Consider the following 19,508-nt stretch of genomic DNA (forward strand, 5'->3'; position numbering starts at 1 on the left):
TAATCTCTTAACCAGTGATTTTTAGCATTAATAATTCTTGCTTTGAACCATTTATTACTATGGAGATTGCAAAATGGTGATTTTCTTTTGTCAGTGAAATACATTTGCCAGGTTCTTTCTGCATTTCAAATGTATTACTATATCACTTACCCTGTATATAAGTGCATCTGTATATAAGTGTGTTGTTAGGATGGAGTTGCACTTCATGATCTCAGCATCCTTATTAACTATGGATGCGATTCAAAAGAAAAACAGTATATTGTCATATTAAAATTAAAATTTATAGGACAAATAACACTTTGAGTGGAATATTTCCTTTAAAAACACATAGGTATAAAATAAATGTATAAAAGTATATATTATTAATTTACAGCTCATTGTTTTCACACACAGAACACATCAATGTAAATAGCACATGAAGAAACAGAATGTTACCTGCACTCTAGAAGCCTCATTTCCCCAACTGGAATTTTTCCTTTTCATTGACTGGATCAATAATCTTTCAATGTCCTTAAGGAGCACAGGACAAGAACATATGCAAGGTTTTCAACTCCAAATCCCCATTTTCCTTCAGTTATGAACCTACACAATGTAGAAAAAAATTTTAGGGTTCCTTTCACCTCCTTTCCCTAAAGTCTAGAACCAACATGATTAAGCACTTACTTGATTATTCAGCAAATATTTATTGGACAAATATGCATTGAGCCAGACACAGGTGTAAATGCCTAGGATACACAGAAGAGTAAGAACAGTACCTGACTGCAGGAGTCACTGAGGGGATAAACTACAGCTCTTGAGTAGTACATGAAATAGTAGAGGCATGTACAGCAGGCATAAGGATGTGGCTGTTCTCAGAGCTCACAGTCCAATAGTCAGAGCGCCAGTAAGAGGAAACATTGAAGAGTGTAAATCCCAGCAAAAGCAGAAGCCATCGAGAAGCTATGCAGAGGCTTGGGTGCCTTCCTCTGAGATGGGGAGGGAGTCTGGGTGTGGAAGTAAATATGTGAAAATAGAAGATAATGGTACGATAAGAATATTAGTCAGTTTTTTTAAACTAGTTCCAGCTATTGCTGTATTCAAGATAATATTCATAGTGTTTCCCCAGTCTCTTGGCTCCCCAACCTCCTTTTTTGTCCATGACCTGACTTCGGCCAGGAAGACCTGAGAAACCTTTTACACGGGATTTTGTGCACATGTTTAAACTGAGATTCCTGAGCCTTTCTGTGAAATTGCTTGTTTTTTTATAAGCCAGAACAGAATTAAAATTTAGCAAAAAGAGGCCTTATTGCATATTCCATTCTCTGAAATGAGATTGCCTATTGCTCTCTTTCCCTCCAAGTGTGATTTAAGAAGCAGGTTTAAGAGTAGTAACAAGCACATGGTCTCTGGAACCAGCCTGCACAAGTTCAAATCCTAGCTCCTATATTTCCAGCTGTGTGACCTTGGCTTAATTCCTTAACTACTTAGTGCCTCAGTTTCTTCATCTATACAATCAGGATAATAGTAACACCTACTTCATAGCATAGCTATGAGGATTTAGTGAATTAATGTATTTTTCCAAATTTATTTTTTGAAGTATAGTTGACCTACAATGTTATATTAGTTTCAGGTATACAACATAGTGATTTGACAATTTTATATGTTACATAGTGCTCACCATGATAAGTGTAGTTATCTGTCACCGTGTAAAGTTGTTACAATATGACTCCATTCTGTATGCTATATTTTTTCATCTCTGTGACTTATTTTATAATTGGAAGTTATTTTTAAAGTGCTTTGAGTAGCACTCGGCAGATTGTAAATTCTATAAAATTTGTTAAAATCTTGTTTTAAAAAATCTTATTTGGAAGTATATAAGTATATATAAATCTACCTATTTATATGGTTTGTATGTCTTCCTACCAGTGCTATTTCTTATTGTTACTTTTCACAGATTCTAAGGTTCTGGAAGGTATGAATGCTACTCCCAATTTATCTACCTTTCCAAGGCAGATATGTAATAGTATTTCAGCATGCAAAAGTAAGTCATAATTATTTGTGGTGGATATTGTAGTAAGATACTTAAAGACCTATGAATTGAAAACACAAGTTCATCTGAATCTGAAAGAAGTTGAACTCTGTTATCTGAAATGTAAGGCAATGAGAATAACAATAAAGTCTTTAACTACATTTGAATTATAATTCAAAACATTGTGACTTTTTCCCTACGAGACCACTTTACTCATACATCTTTGTAATGATTTGCTATAGGAATCTAACTAGAAGTAGAATAATATGTACTTTCCTTTTGCAGCTGTAGAAAGGACTCAACAAAGAAAGCTTGAAGAAGAACTTCTGGCAGCAGCGAGAGAAGGCAGAACAGCAGAACTCATAGCTCTGGTAAAATAGCAATAACAACGTGTATTCTTTACCCTTTAGGAAAATTTTAACTTAATGTTAACTTCATAATTTAGCCAAATTATGGGACCAAACTACTGGAGATTATAATAATAGTACAAAAATCCTTAAGAATCTAAAAACTCTTGGCATAATTATCATTTAAGCAGGATATATTGTAATGATTATATTTTTCTCTGAATTTACTTACATCCCCACCCCCTACTGAAAACCTGATGGATTAAGAAACTGACTTTTCAAGGCAAATACTTAATGTTCGGATAATTGTTTTTCCAGAGTAAGCCAATTTAAAATTGAAAGAATATCACAAGATCCAATAAAGGAACAAGTTTCTCTAATTTTGATAAGCAATAATTTCTGAAAGGTATGCTACACTTTTAGAAAGCAACATACAAAGAAGGGACAATATTTGTGAATATTTATATCATGTTAGAACAGACTGAAAACTTTACCCATTTTTTTTTTTCCTTTTGGAGACCTACTTTCCAGTTTCCATTTCCCACATAGTCTCATTAAACATGAAACCAAATTTGTTCTAAATTCAAGACTGAAGCATTTCCATTTGCTTTGAAGTTATTTCAGATCATTTGAAAGGCCTCTTTGGTTTCCAAGTGAAGTGCCTCAAACATTTTTTTTTAAGCTTTCTGAAATGAAGACTATATAAAGAGTTTTTAAAGCAGTCAGTTGGGAACAACAAATTCCGTAGAACTTTTAACATTTACACATTTAACATTTATGATTTTAACTCTTCTGAATGGCTGCCTATGGGAGACTGGTTTGTATTTTTGCTGTCCCCAGTGTGAATCACAAGACTGGTAGAAGGGAGCAAATCTTAGTGAAATTTTAATGTCTAGGCGTTGGTGGGGTGGTATTGGTGTAGTGCGTGGTGTCTGTGGTCATGGGAATGTGGTGACTGAGATTTCCTGGCAAACATGGGGAATGAGTGACATGGATTTACTGGTTCAGTGAGCAAGCATCCTCCGATCGTCTAGAGCTCTGGTGTTCATCAGCTTCTATAGTTTGAGGGTCCCCCTGAACATGCAGTTACACCTTAATGTGTTTCTATGGGAGAAAGTCCATCTTTGATAATGTAATTCTGCATTGCATTTTTTTTCATTCATTAGCTCAACAGGCCCAATCCTCCTGATGTTAATTGTTCGGATCAGTTAGGAAATACACCCTTGCATTGTGCAGCTTACCGGGCTCATAAGCAGTGTGCTTTAAAGCTTCTGAAAAATGGAGCAGACCCAAATCTGAAGAACAAAAATGGTAAGCATGTCAGTAAAAGCCATTGTTGGTCATTTGGAAGCTATAAAAATAAGTCAGTGCCATATAAAATTGCTTTGTTTTAATATCCAGCCTTTGTTAAACTATATGACCCCTACTTAATTTTGAACTCAAGGCATTCACACAAACGAAAGAAATGAACTTACTAATTTCCTTCCTAGTTTGAGTTAACTGTTTAATAATACCTATTCCATAGGAGGCAGTAATGATTAAAATAGATTTCCCCCCTCTCGAGGGAAGGAGAATATAGTTGATTCTCATTATTTAAGATTGTTATGTTCTGCCAAGTTGTTGTGAACAGAGAATTAATACTGAGCCATTGCTCATGGTGGGGGGGTACAGAGTTAGGTTCTTGAAAGCCTTTGGTCACAACATTTTTATACTGATTAATACATAACTTTATTTTGTGTGTATTTCTGTTTTAAAACAGCTTATTTAATATATGTTGTTAATTCAGGAACATAGAGCTTATGCCAACAGCACTATCACTCATGCCTGAGCAGAGCTCATCTAATACCATGTCTAATACATATTCTCATCTAATACATAATACATATAGCTCGTCTAATACACATTCTCCATGCAGCACATCATAGCTCTCTTGCTTTTAGGAACATTAGCTAACAATTCAGTGCCATGTTTGGTGGCCAGTTTCAACAGTGAAACCACCAACAAAAAGCACAAATACTGAAAATGTGGCAATACTAGGTAGACTGTGATAGGGACATTTGTTTACTGCATGAGAGCTGAAACAAGAAGGCAGAATGCCACCTTGTTCTACCTCAGCTGGGGACATGAGGACACTCAAATTTTTCACCACTTGGGACTTGCCTGTGAATGACGAGGAAATCGCATGAGTATTGATTTTGGGATTACAAATTTTAGCAATAGGTACATCTGCAAGTATGGAATGTACAGGTAGTGAGTTTCAGTTCTACATGCATGACAGTATCAGAGATGAGATCATATAACCACAGGAGAAGCTACAAAAGGTGTCTTGGATATTCAAAGAGGGAACATTGCATTAGGGGCATTCACTTTTAAGGATGCTTCCCTTACCTACCATCAAACCTGGATTAAGACTTGACTTGGCAGTGGTCCACCAGGGCCCTCTATTCACCTCCATTATTGCCAAAATTCTACTCTATGGTAATTGTTGACTTACGTAGCCACATCCCATGAGACTGGATTCCTAAAGGCAGAGCTAATACCTTACTGTCTGGTTTACCTGGGATCTAGAGTAATGTATAGCACATGACACCTTCTACATGTTGCATGTTTGTTGAAGGTTTAAGTAATTAGAAATGACTTCACGAAGGAGTAGGTATTTAATATAGACTGAAGTCCTTGTAGGATTTTTTTTTTTTAACCCACTGAGCCACCCAGACGCCTAGGATTTTTTTTTTTTTTTAAAGCCTTCTCTAAATACCTGTATCTCTAACAGAAGACCCCACTCATATTTTTTCTTTTTAAACATAAACAGAATATCATTAAATTTTGGCAAGTGTATTCTAAACAGAGAAGATTATGACAAAGGCAAGAAGGTAAAAATTCACATTTAGGTGGCATCTCATTTTGGTACATTGACACATGTAAAGGGGAGCAGTACTAGGTCATCTTACAAATGCAGATTAGGTTTGCATAGTGAAGAGCCTTAAGATGCCAGATCATTTTACCCCTTAATTTGGAAGTTCAGGGGACCAGGATAAAGAAATAGGTGAGCAGTGGAGAGATGAGTTACTTTGAAAAAATTAATGTGGTTATCTACTGATGTGTAGTATCGAGGATTGGTTGTGTCAGAACCAAGACTATAGGGAGGGGTCAGTAGGACCTTTGAAGTGGTCTTAGGTGAGAGGTAATTAGGGCCTGAACTTTTATTGACCTCAATGGGAGTAGAAAGGAATAAGAAAATTAATGATAGAATTTTCTGCTTTCCTCTCTTCCTTTGTCCTTTTTGCTATAGACTGGCACTAACCAACAGATACATAATGAGAGCCACATATATAATTTTAAGTTTTCTAGTAGGCACATTTAAAAAGTAAAAAGCCAATGAAATTAATTTTAATGACCTATTTTATTTAAAACCGCATATCCAAAACCCATTTCAACATGTAATCAGTGAAAAAGAGTGAGATTTTACATCTCTCTTTTTTTTTTTTTTTTTTTTAATTTATTTGACAGATCACAAGTAGGCAGAGAGGCAGGCAGAGACAGACAGGAGGATGAGGCAGGCTCCCTGCTGAGCAGAGAGCCTGATGCGGGACTCGATCCCAGGACCCTGAGATCATGACCTGAGCCGAAGGCAGAGGCTTTAACCACTGAGCCACCCAGGCGCCCTACATCTCCTTTTTGATACTAAGTCTTTGAAATCTGGTGTATATTTTGCACCTAACAGACATCTCAGCTTGAATTAGCCACATTTCATTAGCTCCATGTGATTAGTGTCTACTCTACTCCAACAGAGTCTCGGGTTGACCGTGCTGTCCCTACTCTGCGCATGCTCTTCTCCCTGCCAGAAATGCCCCTTTCATGCTCATCTGTGTTAAACCCTAGTCTTACTTTAAGAATTAGCTCAAATTGTCTTCCCCAGAAAGGCTTTCTCTGTATCTCTAGGATAGATATAGGTTCTCCCTGGAATCAAAGAAGAGAAACCAGGGGATAGAGAAGGGGAAACACTCAGGAGATGTGAGGAAAATAGCTGTTCCATGGAAGCCAAAGGAAGCGCTAAAATGTGGAGTAAAGGGGTAGGGTGTACTTGTTGTCATGCGCAACTTAGACTGAAGAAGAGAAACATTTAGACAAGGCTGTGGAATTCAGTGACTGAGTGCCCAGAGGTCCTTTCGGAAAGAGTAGTATCACTGGGTAGTTGACAACAGCGAGGTTAAGGGTTAAGGATTGACATGAGGAAGCTAAGGTAGCACTGCTCATCCACTTCTCTGCAATATTTAAGAACAGAAGGAATGGTTGCATGGCCAAGAGGAAGATTTTTTAGGCAGAGATTTAAGCATGTTTTTAAAGTTGAGGAAGATTAACACAATAGAAAAAGAGCTTGATGATTTAATTGTGACAGTTAAAAAATGTAACCTTAAAAAATGCAATGCTTTGGTAACAGCAAAAAGAGAAACATGTTCCAATTGAAGGACATAAAAGACCTAAAAATGGAGAAGCCTGTGATGTTTTTGGTGGGGAAGAAACTCAACATCAAAAAGCTAACAGTTCTCTCCAAATTAATTCAAAGCAATCCCAGCCAGAATCCTCAAAGAGTTTTCATAAGACTTGACTACCTGACTCTCATTTCTATAGAAAAGTCCAGGGCAATGAATTTTAAAATGGAAGAGAAGCGGGGGTGGGGGTAGGGGGGGTTGTCCTTCTGGATAAAAACACTAATTCTGAACCTATTGGAAGTAAAACATTCATTTATTCAACAAATACTTATTGAGGGTTTATGTGCTAGATACTATTCCAGGGACTAGGGATCTAGAGCAGTGAAAAAACAAAACAATGTAAAAACAAATCCCTGTTTTCAGAGAACTTACATTCTAATAGGAGAGAGCCAATAAAAAGCAAGCATTATGTCAGATGAGATCAGTGCCTAGGAGAAGGGAAAAAGGCAGGGTAGGAGGAATTGGGAGTGTGTTTGGTGTATAGAGGGTTGCTGCTTTGTGAAAGGTGGCAGGAAAAGCTCTGTGAGAATGATAATTAAGACTTGAAGCAGTGTCAATATGTGGGCAGTGAGAGTGGTCCTAGGCAGCAGACATGGGGAGTGTATGTGATGTGTGTCACGAAAAGCAGGGAGACCAGTTTGTCCAGAGGAGAGTGGTTGAAGGAGGTGGTTAGAGAGGCAGTGGGGACTGGATGCTGAAAGGCCTGTGGGTTATTTTGAGAATCGTGGCTCTTACTCTTTGTGAGCTGGGACTGTGTGGGCCCTCCCACATTTTAGAATGCAGCAGTGATGTGACCAGACTTAGGTTCTAAAAAATGGTCACTGATTATTATGAGAATAAATCCTAGGAAGACAAGGAGGAAAAAAGGAGGCATTTAGGCTACTGGAATAATCAGGTGAGAGAGGATATTGGCTTGGATCAGGATAGTGGTCATATAAATGTTGTAAGCGGGTGTGTGTGTATGTGTGTGTGTGTGTGTGTGTGTGTGTATAAATAATGAAGGCAGAGTAGTCAAGATTTTCTGATGGCTTGGATATGTGAGGTATGAGAAAAAGACATGAATTGAGGTTGACTTTACAGTCTTTCAGTCAAGGACCTGGAAAAAGGGAATTTCCAGTTACGGAGTAGGGTAAGACTGCAGGGAAGTGTAGGCTAGCAGTGGCTGAGAATTAGGAGTTTGGTTTTTAAGGTGTTTAAAATTTGAAATACTATTTTACAATCCAAGTGAGATGTCAGAAATAGAAGTTTGTGCTTAGGTGAGATCTCTGGATGGAGATATAAATTTGGGAATTGTCCACATATGGAGTTAGTAATGGGATGGATAAGATCATTTAGTGAGATCTTGGTATTAGTTCAGGTTAGATGAAGGTGAACAGACCAGATAGTATGGAAATGAAAACCTGTGCATATAGAAACTTGATGGATGACAAAGATGGCATGAAAAGTGGGTGAGGGAAGAACTGAGTACATTAATGCTGGGACAGTTAGCTATCCATGTAGATACATGTGTGAGATATGTAGGGTGTGTGTGTGTGTGTGTGTGTATATATATATATATATACACACACACACACACACACACATATACACATATGAGTGAATGATTATGGAGGCTGAGATCGTCCATAGTATGCTGTCTGCAAGCTGGAGAACCAAGAAAGCTGATGGTGTAATTCAGTCTGAAGACCAGAGACCAGGAAGGCCAGCAGTGCAAGTCCTCGAGTCCAAAGGCTGGAGAATCAGGAACTCCTATATCAGAGGGCAGAAAGAGAAGGGTGTCTCAGCTCACGAAATGACAGAATTCATTCTTCCTCTTCTTCTAGGCCCTCAACAGATTGGATGATCCCCACTCACAGTGGTGAAGGCAGACCTTTTTTCACTCCGTTCACTGGCTCAAAATGAGATATTAATCTCATCCAGAAACCCCCTCACAGAAACACCCAAAAATAATGTTTTATCAGCTTTCGGGGCATCATTGTAGCCTGTTTAAATTGACACACACCATCATATAACCTAATTTCAGGACTCTGTGATATGGTATAAAGATAGATATATAGACTTATAGAACAGGAGCGAGTCTAGACAACAACTTGTATATAGGGAGAATTGATTTTTGATGAAGGTGGCAAGGCAATCAGTGAGGAAAGGATTATTCATTTTTTGAATGTTGAGTTTTATAAGTTCTTTATACATTTTGGATACTGACCCTTTATCAGATATGGCGTTTGTAAATACCTTCCATTCTGTAGGTTTAGTTTTATTGATTGTTTCCTTCACTGTGCACCTTTTTATTTTGGTATAGTCCCACTAATTTATTTTGCTTTTGTTTCCATTGCCTCAGGACACATAACTAGAAGTAAGTTGCTATGGCTGAAGTCAAAGAAGTTACTGCCTTTGCTGTCTTCTAGAATTTTTATGGTTTCAGGTCTCACATTTTTTTTTTTTTAAGATTTTATTTATTTATTTATTTGGTAGAGAGAGAGATCACAAGTAGGCAGAGAGGCAGGCAGAGAGAGGTCGGGGGAGCAGGCTCCCTGCTGAGCAGAGAGCCCGATGCTGGGCTCGATCCCAGGACCCTGAGATCATGACCTGAGCTGAAGGCAGAGGCTTAACCCACTGAGCCATCCAAGGGCCCCTCAGGTCTCACGTTTAAGTCCTTAATCCATTTTGAATTTATTTTTGCATATGGTGAGAGAAAGTGGTCCCTTTTCATTCTTTTGCATGTTGCTGTCCAGTTTTCCCAATACCATTTGTTGAGGAGACATTCTTTTTCTCATTGTATATCCTTTCCTGCTTTGTGGAAGATTAATTGACCATATAATTGTGTGCTCATTTCTGGGTTTTCTATTCTGTTCTATTGATACGTGTCTGGTTTTGTGCCAGTACCATACTGTTTTGATTACTACGTCTTTGTAACTTGAAGTCCAGAATTGTGCCTCCAGCCTTTTATTTTTCCATATTGCTTTGGCTATTCAGGGTTTTTTGTGTGTCCATACAAATTTTAAGACTGTTCCAGTTCTGTGAAAAATGTTGTTGGTATTTTGACAGAGAATGCATTAAATGTGTAGATTTCTTTGGGTAATATAGACATTTTTAGCAACATTCTTCTAATCCATGAGAGCATGGAATGTCTGTTTCTTAGTGTCATCTTCAGTTTCTTTTATCAGTGTTACGTAACTTTCAGAGTACAGATCTTTCATCTCTTTCACTAGGTTTATTCCTAGATACCTTACTGCTTTTGGTGCAATTGTAAATGGGAGTGATTCCTTAATTTCTCTTTCTACTGCTTCATTATTGGTGTATAGAAATGTAACAGATTTCTGTATGTTGATTTGATACCCTACAGATTTACTGCATTTGTTTATCAGTTCTAGCAGTCTTTTTTAATAGAGTCTTTAAGGTTTTCTACATATAGTATCATGTCATCAGCAAATAGTGAAACGTTTGACTTCCTTCACAGTTTGGATGCCTTTTATTTGTTTTTGTTGTCTGATTGCTGTGGCTGGGGATTCCAAGACTATCTAAATAAGTGCTGAGAGTGGAAATCCCTGTCTTGTTTCTTACCATCAAGAAAAGCTCTCAGCATTTCCCCATTTAGAATATTAGCTGTGTGTTTTTCATATATAGCCTTTCTTATGTTGAGGTATGTTTGCTCTAAACGTACTTTGTTGAAGATTTTTATCATGAATGGATGTTGTATTTTGTCAAATCCATGAATGGATTTGTATTATTAATGTGATATATCATGTTGCTTTTGCAAATATTGAACTACCCTTGCAACCCAGGAGTAGATTCATTTGATCATGGTGAATGATTTTTTTAATGTATTGTAGGATTCACTTTGCTATTATTTTAATGAGCATTTTTTTTAAGATTTTATTTATTTATTTGACACAGAGATCACAAGTAGGCAGAGAGGCAGGCAGAGAGAGAGGAGGAAGTAGGCTTCCTGCTGAGCAGAGAGCCCAATTCGGGGCTCAATCCTGGGACCCTGAGATCATGACCCGAGCTGAAGACAGAGGCCTTAACCCACTGAGCCACCTAGGCGCCCCTAATGAGCATTTTTTAAAAAGATTTTATTTATTTATTTGACAGAGATCACAAGTAGGCAGAGAGGCAGGCAGAGAGAGAGATTGGAGGAAGCAGGCTCCCCGCTGAGCAGAGAGCCTGATGCGGGGCTCAATCCCAGGATCCTGGGATCATGACCCGAGCCAAAGGCAGAGGCTTTAACCCACTGAGCCACCCAGGTGCCCCTTTAATGAGCATTTTTATATCTGTGTTCATCAGGGATATTGGCCCCTAGGTTCTCTTTTTTAGTGATGTTTTTATGGGGTTGTGGTATCAGGGTAACACTGGTCTCATAGAATGAATTTGGAAATTTCCCTTCCTTTTCTGTGTTTTAGAATAACTTGAAAAGAATAGATAGTAACTCTTCTTTAAAGGTTTGGTAGAATTCTCCTGTAAAGCCGTCTGGTCCTGAACTTTTTTGTTTTGGGGGACTTTTTTTTTTTTTAATTTTTATTTTTTATAAACATATATTTTTATCCCCAGGGGTACAGGTCTGTGAATCGCCAGATTTACACACTTCACAGCACTCACCATAGCACATACCCTCCCCAGTGTCCATAACCCCACCCCCCAACCCCCTTCCCCCCAGCAACCCTCAGTTTGTTTTGTGAGATTGAGTCACTTATAGTTTGTCTCCCTCCCAATCCCATCTTGTTTCATTTACTCTTCTCCTACCCCCTTAACCCCCCATGTTGCATCTCCACTTCCTCATATCAGGGAGATCATGTGATAGTTATCTTTCTCCGATTGACTTATTTCGCTAAGCATGATATCCTCTAGTTCCATCCACGTCATCGCAAATGGCAAGATTTCATTTCTTTTGATGGCTGCATAGTATTCCATTGTGTATATATACCACATCTTCTTTATCCATTCGTCTGTGGATGGACATCTAGGTTCTTTCCATAGTTTGGCTATTGTAGACATTGCTGCTATAAACATTCGGGTGCACGTGCCCCTTCGGATCACTACGTTTGTATCTTTAGGGTAAATACCCAGGAGTGCAATTGCTGGGTCATAGGGTAGTTCTATTTTCAACATTTTGAGGAACCTCCATGCTGTTTTCCAGAGTGGTGGCACCAGCTTGCATTCCCACCAACAGTGTAGGAGGGTTCCCCTTTCTCCGCATCCTTGCCAGCATCTGTCATTTCCCGACTTGTTAATTTTAGCCATTCTGACTGGTGTGAGGTGATATCTCATTGTGGTTTTGATTTGTATTTCCCTGATGCCGAGTGATATGGAGCACTTTTTCATGTGTCTGTTGGCCATCTGGATGTCGTCTTTGCAGAAATATCTGTTCACGTCTTCTGCCCATTTCTTGATTGGATTATTTATTCTTTGGGTGTTGAGTTTGCTAAGTTCTTTATAGATTTTGGACACTAGCCCTTTATCTGATATGTCATTTGCAAATATCTTCTCCCATTCTGTCAGTTGTCTTTTGGTTTTGTTAACTGTTTCCTTTGCTGTGCAAAAGCTTTTGATCTTGATAAAATCCCAATAGTTCATTTTTGCCCTTGCTTCCCTTGCCTTTGGCGATGTTCCTAGGAAGATGTTGCTGCGGCTGAGGTCGAAGAGGTTGCTGCCTGTGTTCTCCTCAAGGGTTTCGATGGATTCCTTTCTCACATTGAGGTCCTTCATCCATTTTGAGTCTATTTTCATGTGTGGTGTAAGGAAATGGTCCAATTTCATTTTTCTGCATGTGGCCGTCCAATTTTCCCAACACCATTTATTGAAGAGGCTGTCTTTTTTCCATTGGACATTCTTTCCTGCTTTGTTGAAGATTAGTTGACCATATAGTTGAGGGTCTATTTCTGGGCTCTCTATTCTGTTCCATTGATCTATGTGTCTGTTTTTGTGCCAGTACCATGCTGTCTTGATGACAGCTTTGTAATAGAGCTTGAAGTTCGGAATTGTGATGCCACCAACTTTGGCTTTCTTTTTCGATATTCCTGTGGCTCTTTGAGGTCTTTTCTGGTTCCATATAAATTTTAGGATTATTTGTTCCATTTCTTTGAGAAAAATGGATCATACTTTGATAGGAATTGCATTAAATGTGTAGATTGCTTTAAGTAGCATAGACATTTTCACAATATTTGTTCTTCCAATCCAGGAGCATGGAACATTTTTCCATTTCTTTGTGTCTTCCTCAATTTCTTTCATGCGTACTTTATAGTTTTCTGAGTATAGATTCTTAGCCTCTTTGGTTAGGTTTATTCCTAGGTATCTTATATTTTTGGGTGCAATTGTAAATGGGATTGACTCCTTAATTTCTCTTTCTTTTGTCTTGTTGTTGGTGTAGAGAAATGCAACTGATTTCTGTGCATTGATTTTATATCCTGACACTTTACTGAATCCCTGTACAAGTTCTAGCAGTTTTGGACTGGAGTCTTTTGGTTTTTCCACATATAGTATCATATCATCTGTGAAGAGTGATAGTTTGACTTCTTCTTTGCTGATTTGGATGCCTTAATTTCCTTTTGTTGTCTGATTGCTGAGGCTAGGACTTCTAGTACTATGTTGAATAGCAGTGGTGATAATGGACATCCCTGCCGTGTTCCTCACCTTAGCGGAAAAGCTTTCAGTTTTTCTCCATTGAGAATGATATTTGCGGTGGGTTTTTCCTAGATGGCTTTGATAATATTGAGATATGTGCCCTCTATCCCTACACTTTGAAGAGTTTTGATCAGGAAGGGATGCTGTACTTTGTCAAATGCTTTTTCAGCATCTATGGAGAGTATCATATGGTTCTTGTTCTTTCTTTTATTAATGTGTTGTATCACATTGATTGATTTGCGGATGTTGAACCAACCTTGCAGCCCTGGAATAAATCCCACTTGGTCGTGGTGAATAATCCTTTTAATGTACTGTTGAATCCTATTGGCTAGTATTTTGGTGAGAATTTTGGCATCTGTGTTCATCAAGGATATTGGTCTGTAGTTCTCTTTTTTGATGGGATCCTTGTCTGGTTTGGGGATCAAGGTGATGCTGGCCTCATAAAATGAGTTTGGAAGTTTTCCTTCCATTTCTATTTTTTGGAACAGTTTCAGGAGAATAGGAATTAGTTCTTCTTTAAATGTTTGGTAGAATTCCCCCGGGAAGCCGTCTGGCCCTGGGCTTTTGTTTGTTTGAAAATTTTTAATGACTGTTTCAATCTCCTTACTGGTTATGGGTCTGTTCAGGCTTTCTATTTCTTCCTGGTTCAGTTGTGGTAGTTTATATGTCTCTAGGAATGCATCCATTTCTTCCAGATTGTCAAATTTGTTGGCGTAGAGTTGCTCATAGTATGTTCTTCTAATTGTCTGTATTTCTTTGGTGTTCGATGTGATCTCTCCTCTTTCATTCATGATTTTATTTATTTGGGTCCTTTCTCTTTTCTTTTTGATAAGTCTGGCCAGGGGTTTATCAATCTTATTAATTCTTTCAAAGAACCAGCTCCTAGTTTCGTTGATTTGTTCTATTGTTTTTTTGGTTTCTATTTCATTGATTTCTGCTCTGATCTTTATGATTTCTCTTCTCCTGCTGGGTTTAAGGTTTCTTTCTTGTTCTTTCTCCAGCTCCTTTAGGTGTAGGGTTAGGTTGTGTACCTGAGACCTTTCTTGTTTCTTGAGAAAGGCTTGTACCGCTATATATTTTCCTCTCAGGACTGCCTTTGTTGTGTCCCACAGATTTTGAACTGTTGTGTTTTCATTATCATTTGTTTCCATGAATTTTTTCAATTCTTTAATTTCCTGGTTGACCCATTCATTCTTTAGAAGGATGCTGTTTAGTCTCCATGTATTTGTGTTCTTTCCAAATTTCCTTTTGTGATTGAGTTCTAGCTTCAGAGCATTGTGGTCTGAAAATATGCAGGGAATGATCCCAATCTTTTGATACCAGTTGAGACCTGATTTAGGTCTCCCAGGATGTGATCTATTCTGGAGAATGTTCCATGTGCACTAGAGAAGAATGTGTATTCTGTTGCTTTGGGATGAAATGTTCTGAATATATCTGTGATGTCCATCTGGTCCAGTGTGTCATTTAAGGCCTTTATTTCCTTGTTGATCTTTTGCTTGGATGATCTGTCCATTTCAGTGAGGGGAGTGTTAAAGTCCCCTACTATTATTGTATTATTGTTGATGTGTTTCTTTGATTTTGTTATTAATTGGTTTATATAGTTGGCTGCTTCCACGTTAGGGGGATAGATATTTAAAATTATTAGATCTTCTTGTTGGACAGATCCTTTGAGTATGATATAGTGTCCTTCCTCATCTCTTATTATAGTCTTTGGCACAAAATCTAATTGATCTGATATAAGGATTGCCACTCCTGCTTTCTTCTGATGTCCATTAGCATGGTAAATTCTTTTCCACCCCCTCACTTTAAATCTGGAGGTGTCTTCGGGTTTAAAATGAGTTTCTTGTAGGCAACATATAGATGGGTTTTGTTTTTTTATCCATTCTGATACCCTGTGTCTTTTGATTGGGGCATTTAGCCCATTAACATTCAGGGTAACTATTGAGAGATATGAATTTAGTGCCATTGTATTGCCTGTAAGGTGACTGTTATTGTATATTGTCTCTGTTCCTTTCTGATCTACTACTTTTAGGCTCTCTCTTTGCTTAGAGGACCCCTTTCAATATTTCCTGTAGAGCTGGTTTGGTGTTTGCAAATTCTTTCAGTTTTTGTTTGTCCTGGAAGCTTTTATCTCTCCTTCTATTTTCAATGATAGCCTAGCTGGATATAGTATTCTTGGCTGCATGTTTTTCTTGCTTAGTGCTCTGAATATATCATGCCAGCTCTTTCTGGCCTGCCAGGTGTCTGTGGATAAGTCTGCTGCCAATCTAATATTTTTACCATTGTATGTTACAGAGTTCTTTTCCCGGGCTGCTTTCAGGATTTTCTCTTTGTTGCTAAGACTTGTAAATTTTACTATTAGGTGACGGGGTGTGGACCAATTCTTATTGATTTTGAGGGGGGTTCTCTGAACCTCCTGGATTTTGATGCTTGTTCCCTTTGCCATATTGGGGAAATTCTCTCCAATAATTCTCTCCAATATACCTTCTGCTCCCCTCTCTTTCTTCTTCTGGAATCCCAATTATTCTAATGTTGTTTCGTCTTATGGTGTCACTTATCTCTCGAATTCTCCTCTCGTGGTCCAGTAGCTGTTTGTCCCTCTTTTGCTCAGCTTCTTTATTCTCTGTCATTTGGTCTTCTATATCGCTAATTCTTTCTTCTGCCTCATTTATCCTAGCAGTGAGAGCCTCCATTTTTTATTGCACCTCATTAATAGCTTTTTTGATTTCAACTTGGTTAGATTTTAGTTCTTTTATTTCTCCAGAAAGGGCTTTTATATCTCCAGAGAGGGTTTCTCTAATATCTTTCATGCCTTTTTCGAGCCCGGCTAGAACCTTGAGAATCGTCATTCTGAACTCTAAATCTGACATATTACCAATGTCTGTATTGATTAGGTCCCTAACCTTTGGTATTGCCTCTTGTTCTTTTTTTTGTGGTGAATTTTTCCGCCTTGTCATTTTGTCCAGATAAGAGTATATGAAGGAGCAAGTAAAATACTAAAAGGGTGGCAACAACCCCAGGAAAATATGCTTTATCCAAATCAGAAGAGATCTCATATCGTGAAGGGGGAGAAAGGGGATAAAAAGAGGTTCAGAAAGAAAAAAAAAAAACCAAAAACAAAAAAAGAAAACGAATAAAGAAAAAATATAAAAAAGAAAAAAAATATATATTAGATAAACTAGTTAAAAAACGTTAAGAAAGAAAAGGGTAAAAGTCTAAAAAAATATGGCAGAAGAAGAGAAAAAAAAAATTTCAAAAGAAAAAAAAATTAACTGCAAGGCTAAAGTATCATGGGGAGAAAGCCATGAGTTCCGTGCTTTGCTTTCTCCTCCTCTGGAATTCCGCTGCTCTCCTTGGTATTGAAACTGGACTCCTTGGTAGGTGAACTTGGTCTTGGCTGGGTTTCTTGTTGATCTTCTGGGGGAGGGGCCTGTTGTAGTGATTCTCAAGTGTCTTTGCCTCAGGCGGAGTTGCACCGCCCTTACCAGGGGCTGGGCTGAGTAATCCGCTCGGGTTTGCTTTCGGGAGCTTTTGTTCCCTGAGCGCTTTCCATAGAGTCCCGGAGGACGGGAATGAAGATGGCGGCCTCCCAGTCTCCGGCCCAGAGGAGCCGAGAGCCCGGGGTCCCACTCCTCAGTGCGCCCTCAGAGAACAGCGCCCAATTACTCCCGTCACCCTGGCCTCCGGCCGCGCTCCGAGCTGACCAAGTCTGCGACCGGTTCAAGGTAACCCCGAGCTTAGAGCTCACTCCTCAGCTCTGTCTCTGTAGCCGGCTTCCCCGTTCTAATACCTGTAAGCTCCGCGACACTCAGACACCTCCGATCCTTCTGTGACCCTATGGGACCTGAGTCCACGCTGACCCCGCGTGGGCTTCACCCCCCGGTTAAGCCTCTGGAGCGATGTCCCTCAGCAGAACAGACTTTTAAGAGTCCTGATTTTGTGCTCCGTTGCTCCGCCGCTTGTCGGGAGCCGGCCCCTCCCGCCGTGGTCTATCTTCCTGTCGCTTTGGATTCATTTTTGCGCCAGTCCTACCTTTCAGAAAGTGGTTGATTTTCTGTTTCTAGAATTGCTGTTCTTCTCTTCGATCTCCCGTTGGATTTGTAGGTGTTTGCAATCTTTAGATAAGCTATCTAGCTGATCTCCCGCTACCTGAAGTAGTCTCAGCCTGCTGCTTCTCCGCCATCTTGACTCCTCCCCTGGGGGAGATTTTTGATTACTGATTCAATTTCTTTGCTGGTTACCAGTCTGTTCAAGTTTTCTATTTCTTACTGTATCAGTTTTGGTAGTTGATATGTTTTTAAGAATTTATCCATTTCTTCTCAGTTGTCTAATTTGTTGGCATATAGTTTTTCATAATCTTATAATTATATTTCTGTGTTGATGTTTATTGTTTCTCTTCTCTCATTTGTAATTTTATTCATTTTGATTCTTTTTTCTTTTTGATAAATCTGGCTAAAGGTTTATCTATTTTATTTTTTTGAAGAGCCATCTTTTTTTTTGTTTGTTTTATACATATGTATATGTACATATATATTTTAGTTTCTATATCATTTATTTCTGCTCTAATCTTTATTATTTCCTTCTTTCTGCTGGTTTTAGGCTTTGTTGTTCTTTTTCTAGCTCCTTTAGGTGTAAGGCTAGTTGTGTGATTATTACTTCTTGAGGTAGACCTGTATTGCTATATACCTCCCTTTTAGTACCACGTTTTCCACATCCCAAAGGTTTTGGACTATTGTATTTTCATTTTTATATGTTTCCATGTATTTTTTATTTCTTCTTTGATTTCCTGGTTGACCCATTCCTTATTTAGTAGCATGTTGTTTAACCTTCATGTATTTGTGGTCTTTCCAGAGACCTTTTTTGAAGGATAAACTTGTAAATGTAATGGAAGGCGGGTACAGGTATCTGGAAAGGACTTTTCTAGCAGGCTGCATGAACTACAGAGCAATAGGAACACTATGTTACATAATTTAAATTCTATCTACTAATTACTAGTTAAGAACTAAAGTTATTTTCCTAACTGGGAATTAAAGGAATCTTGAAAGTGCTATAAAAGAGTCAGCAACCTAAAATTTATGTTAACAGTATGATTCCTAGTGTCTTTACCTACTTCCCAAAGATTTGAATAGTTTTTGTAGGTGGTGGTTTATAATGGTTCTTCCTTCAAAATTTAGATTCCAAAAGCATTCCAATGTAACAAGAATTAATAGTCCCATGTGAATATCAGTCTAAACGAAAGAAATATGCCTATAAACTTCAAAAATTTGATTGTTGTTGTTTAAATATACTTTTGCCCTGTAGTTTATATTAGTAATCAAAATTGAACATTCTTGTTAAAGTGTTCTTGATAAAAGTCGCGATGGCACATTCTGAGGAAATACTTTTTTAAGTCATAATGTCTGCATTATAGGAAAAAACACAAATTATTAAAATATAATCTCTGTTTCTTTGGCATATTGTATAACTTTCTCATTTTCATACCTATTTTAGAACCTTTTTTTTTAAAAAAAAAAATTGCAAAACTAATGTTTATGTTCAAAATGAGGAAAATGAAGGCATCCACAAAGCGGAATCAGCTATGAGCCAAATATCATAAAGACTTAGCTTTTAGTTGTTAGTTATTATTCTCTGGTAGACCAAACTTTTTTTAAAAGTTTGAAATAATGGGGGTGCCTGGATGGCTCAGCCAGTGGGCATCCGACTGTTGATCTCAGCTTAGGTCTGATCTGAGGATCATGAGTTCAAGCCCTGCAGTGGGCTCCACCCTGGGTATGAAGCCTACTTAAAATCTAGTTTTAAAAAAAAAGTTGTGTTTTTGTTGTTGTTGTTGTTTAGTTTAAACTCAAGAATATGGGCAAAAGGAAGGTCATACATTATTAATGTCAGAATACATAGGTATTTTATGGTATTACAAAGCAGGCATCAGAAAGGATGGAATCAGGAACCAGGAGCTGTTAGGAATCAAGAAGGCTTCCACTCATTGTATGTGTATCCTTCTCTCACTGCTTGGTCTCTCATTTCTGTCTCTTAGCCGATCAG

At 38.2% G+C, this 19,508-nt stretch overlaps 1 protein-coding gene across 2 annotated transcripts in view; it reads left to right on the forward strand.

The window, feature by feature from the left end:
- Positions 1-19,508, forward strand: part of OSBPL1A (oxysterol binding protein like 1A) — a 239,611-nt gene that overhangs the window by 54,242 nt on the left and 165,861 nt on the right. For both annotated transcript variants that reach the window (XM_032859742.1, XM_032859743.1), the window contains exons 6-7: positions 2,294-2,379; positions 3,522-3,666. In XM_032859742.1, coding sequence (XP_032715633.1) covers positions 2,294-2,379; positions 3,522-3,666 — 231 coding nt within the window. The remainder of the gene's footprint in view (positions 1-2,293; positions 2,380-3,521; positions 3,667-19,508) is intronic.

The sequence above is a fragment of the Lontra canadensis genome, unplaced genomic scaffold (assembly GCF_010015895.1).
Source record: "Lontra canadensis isolate GAN:19392208 unplaced genomic scaffold, GSC_riverotter_1.0 scaffold17, whole genome shotgun sequence".
NCBI lineage: Eukaryota > Metazoa > Chordata > Mammalia > Carnivora > Mustelidae > Lontra > Lontra canadensis.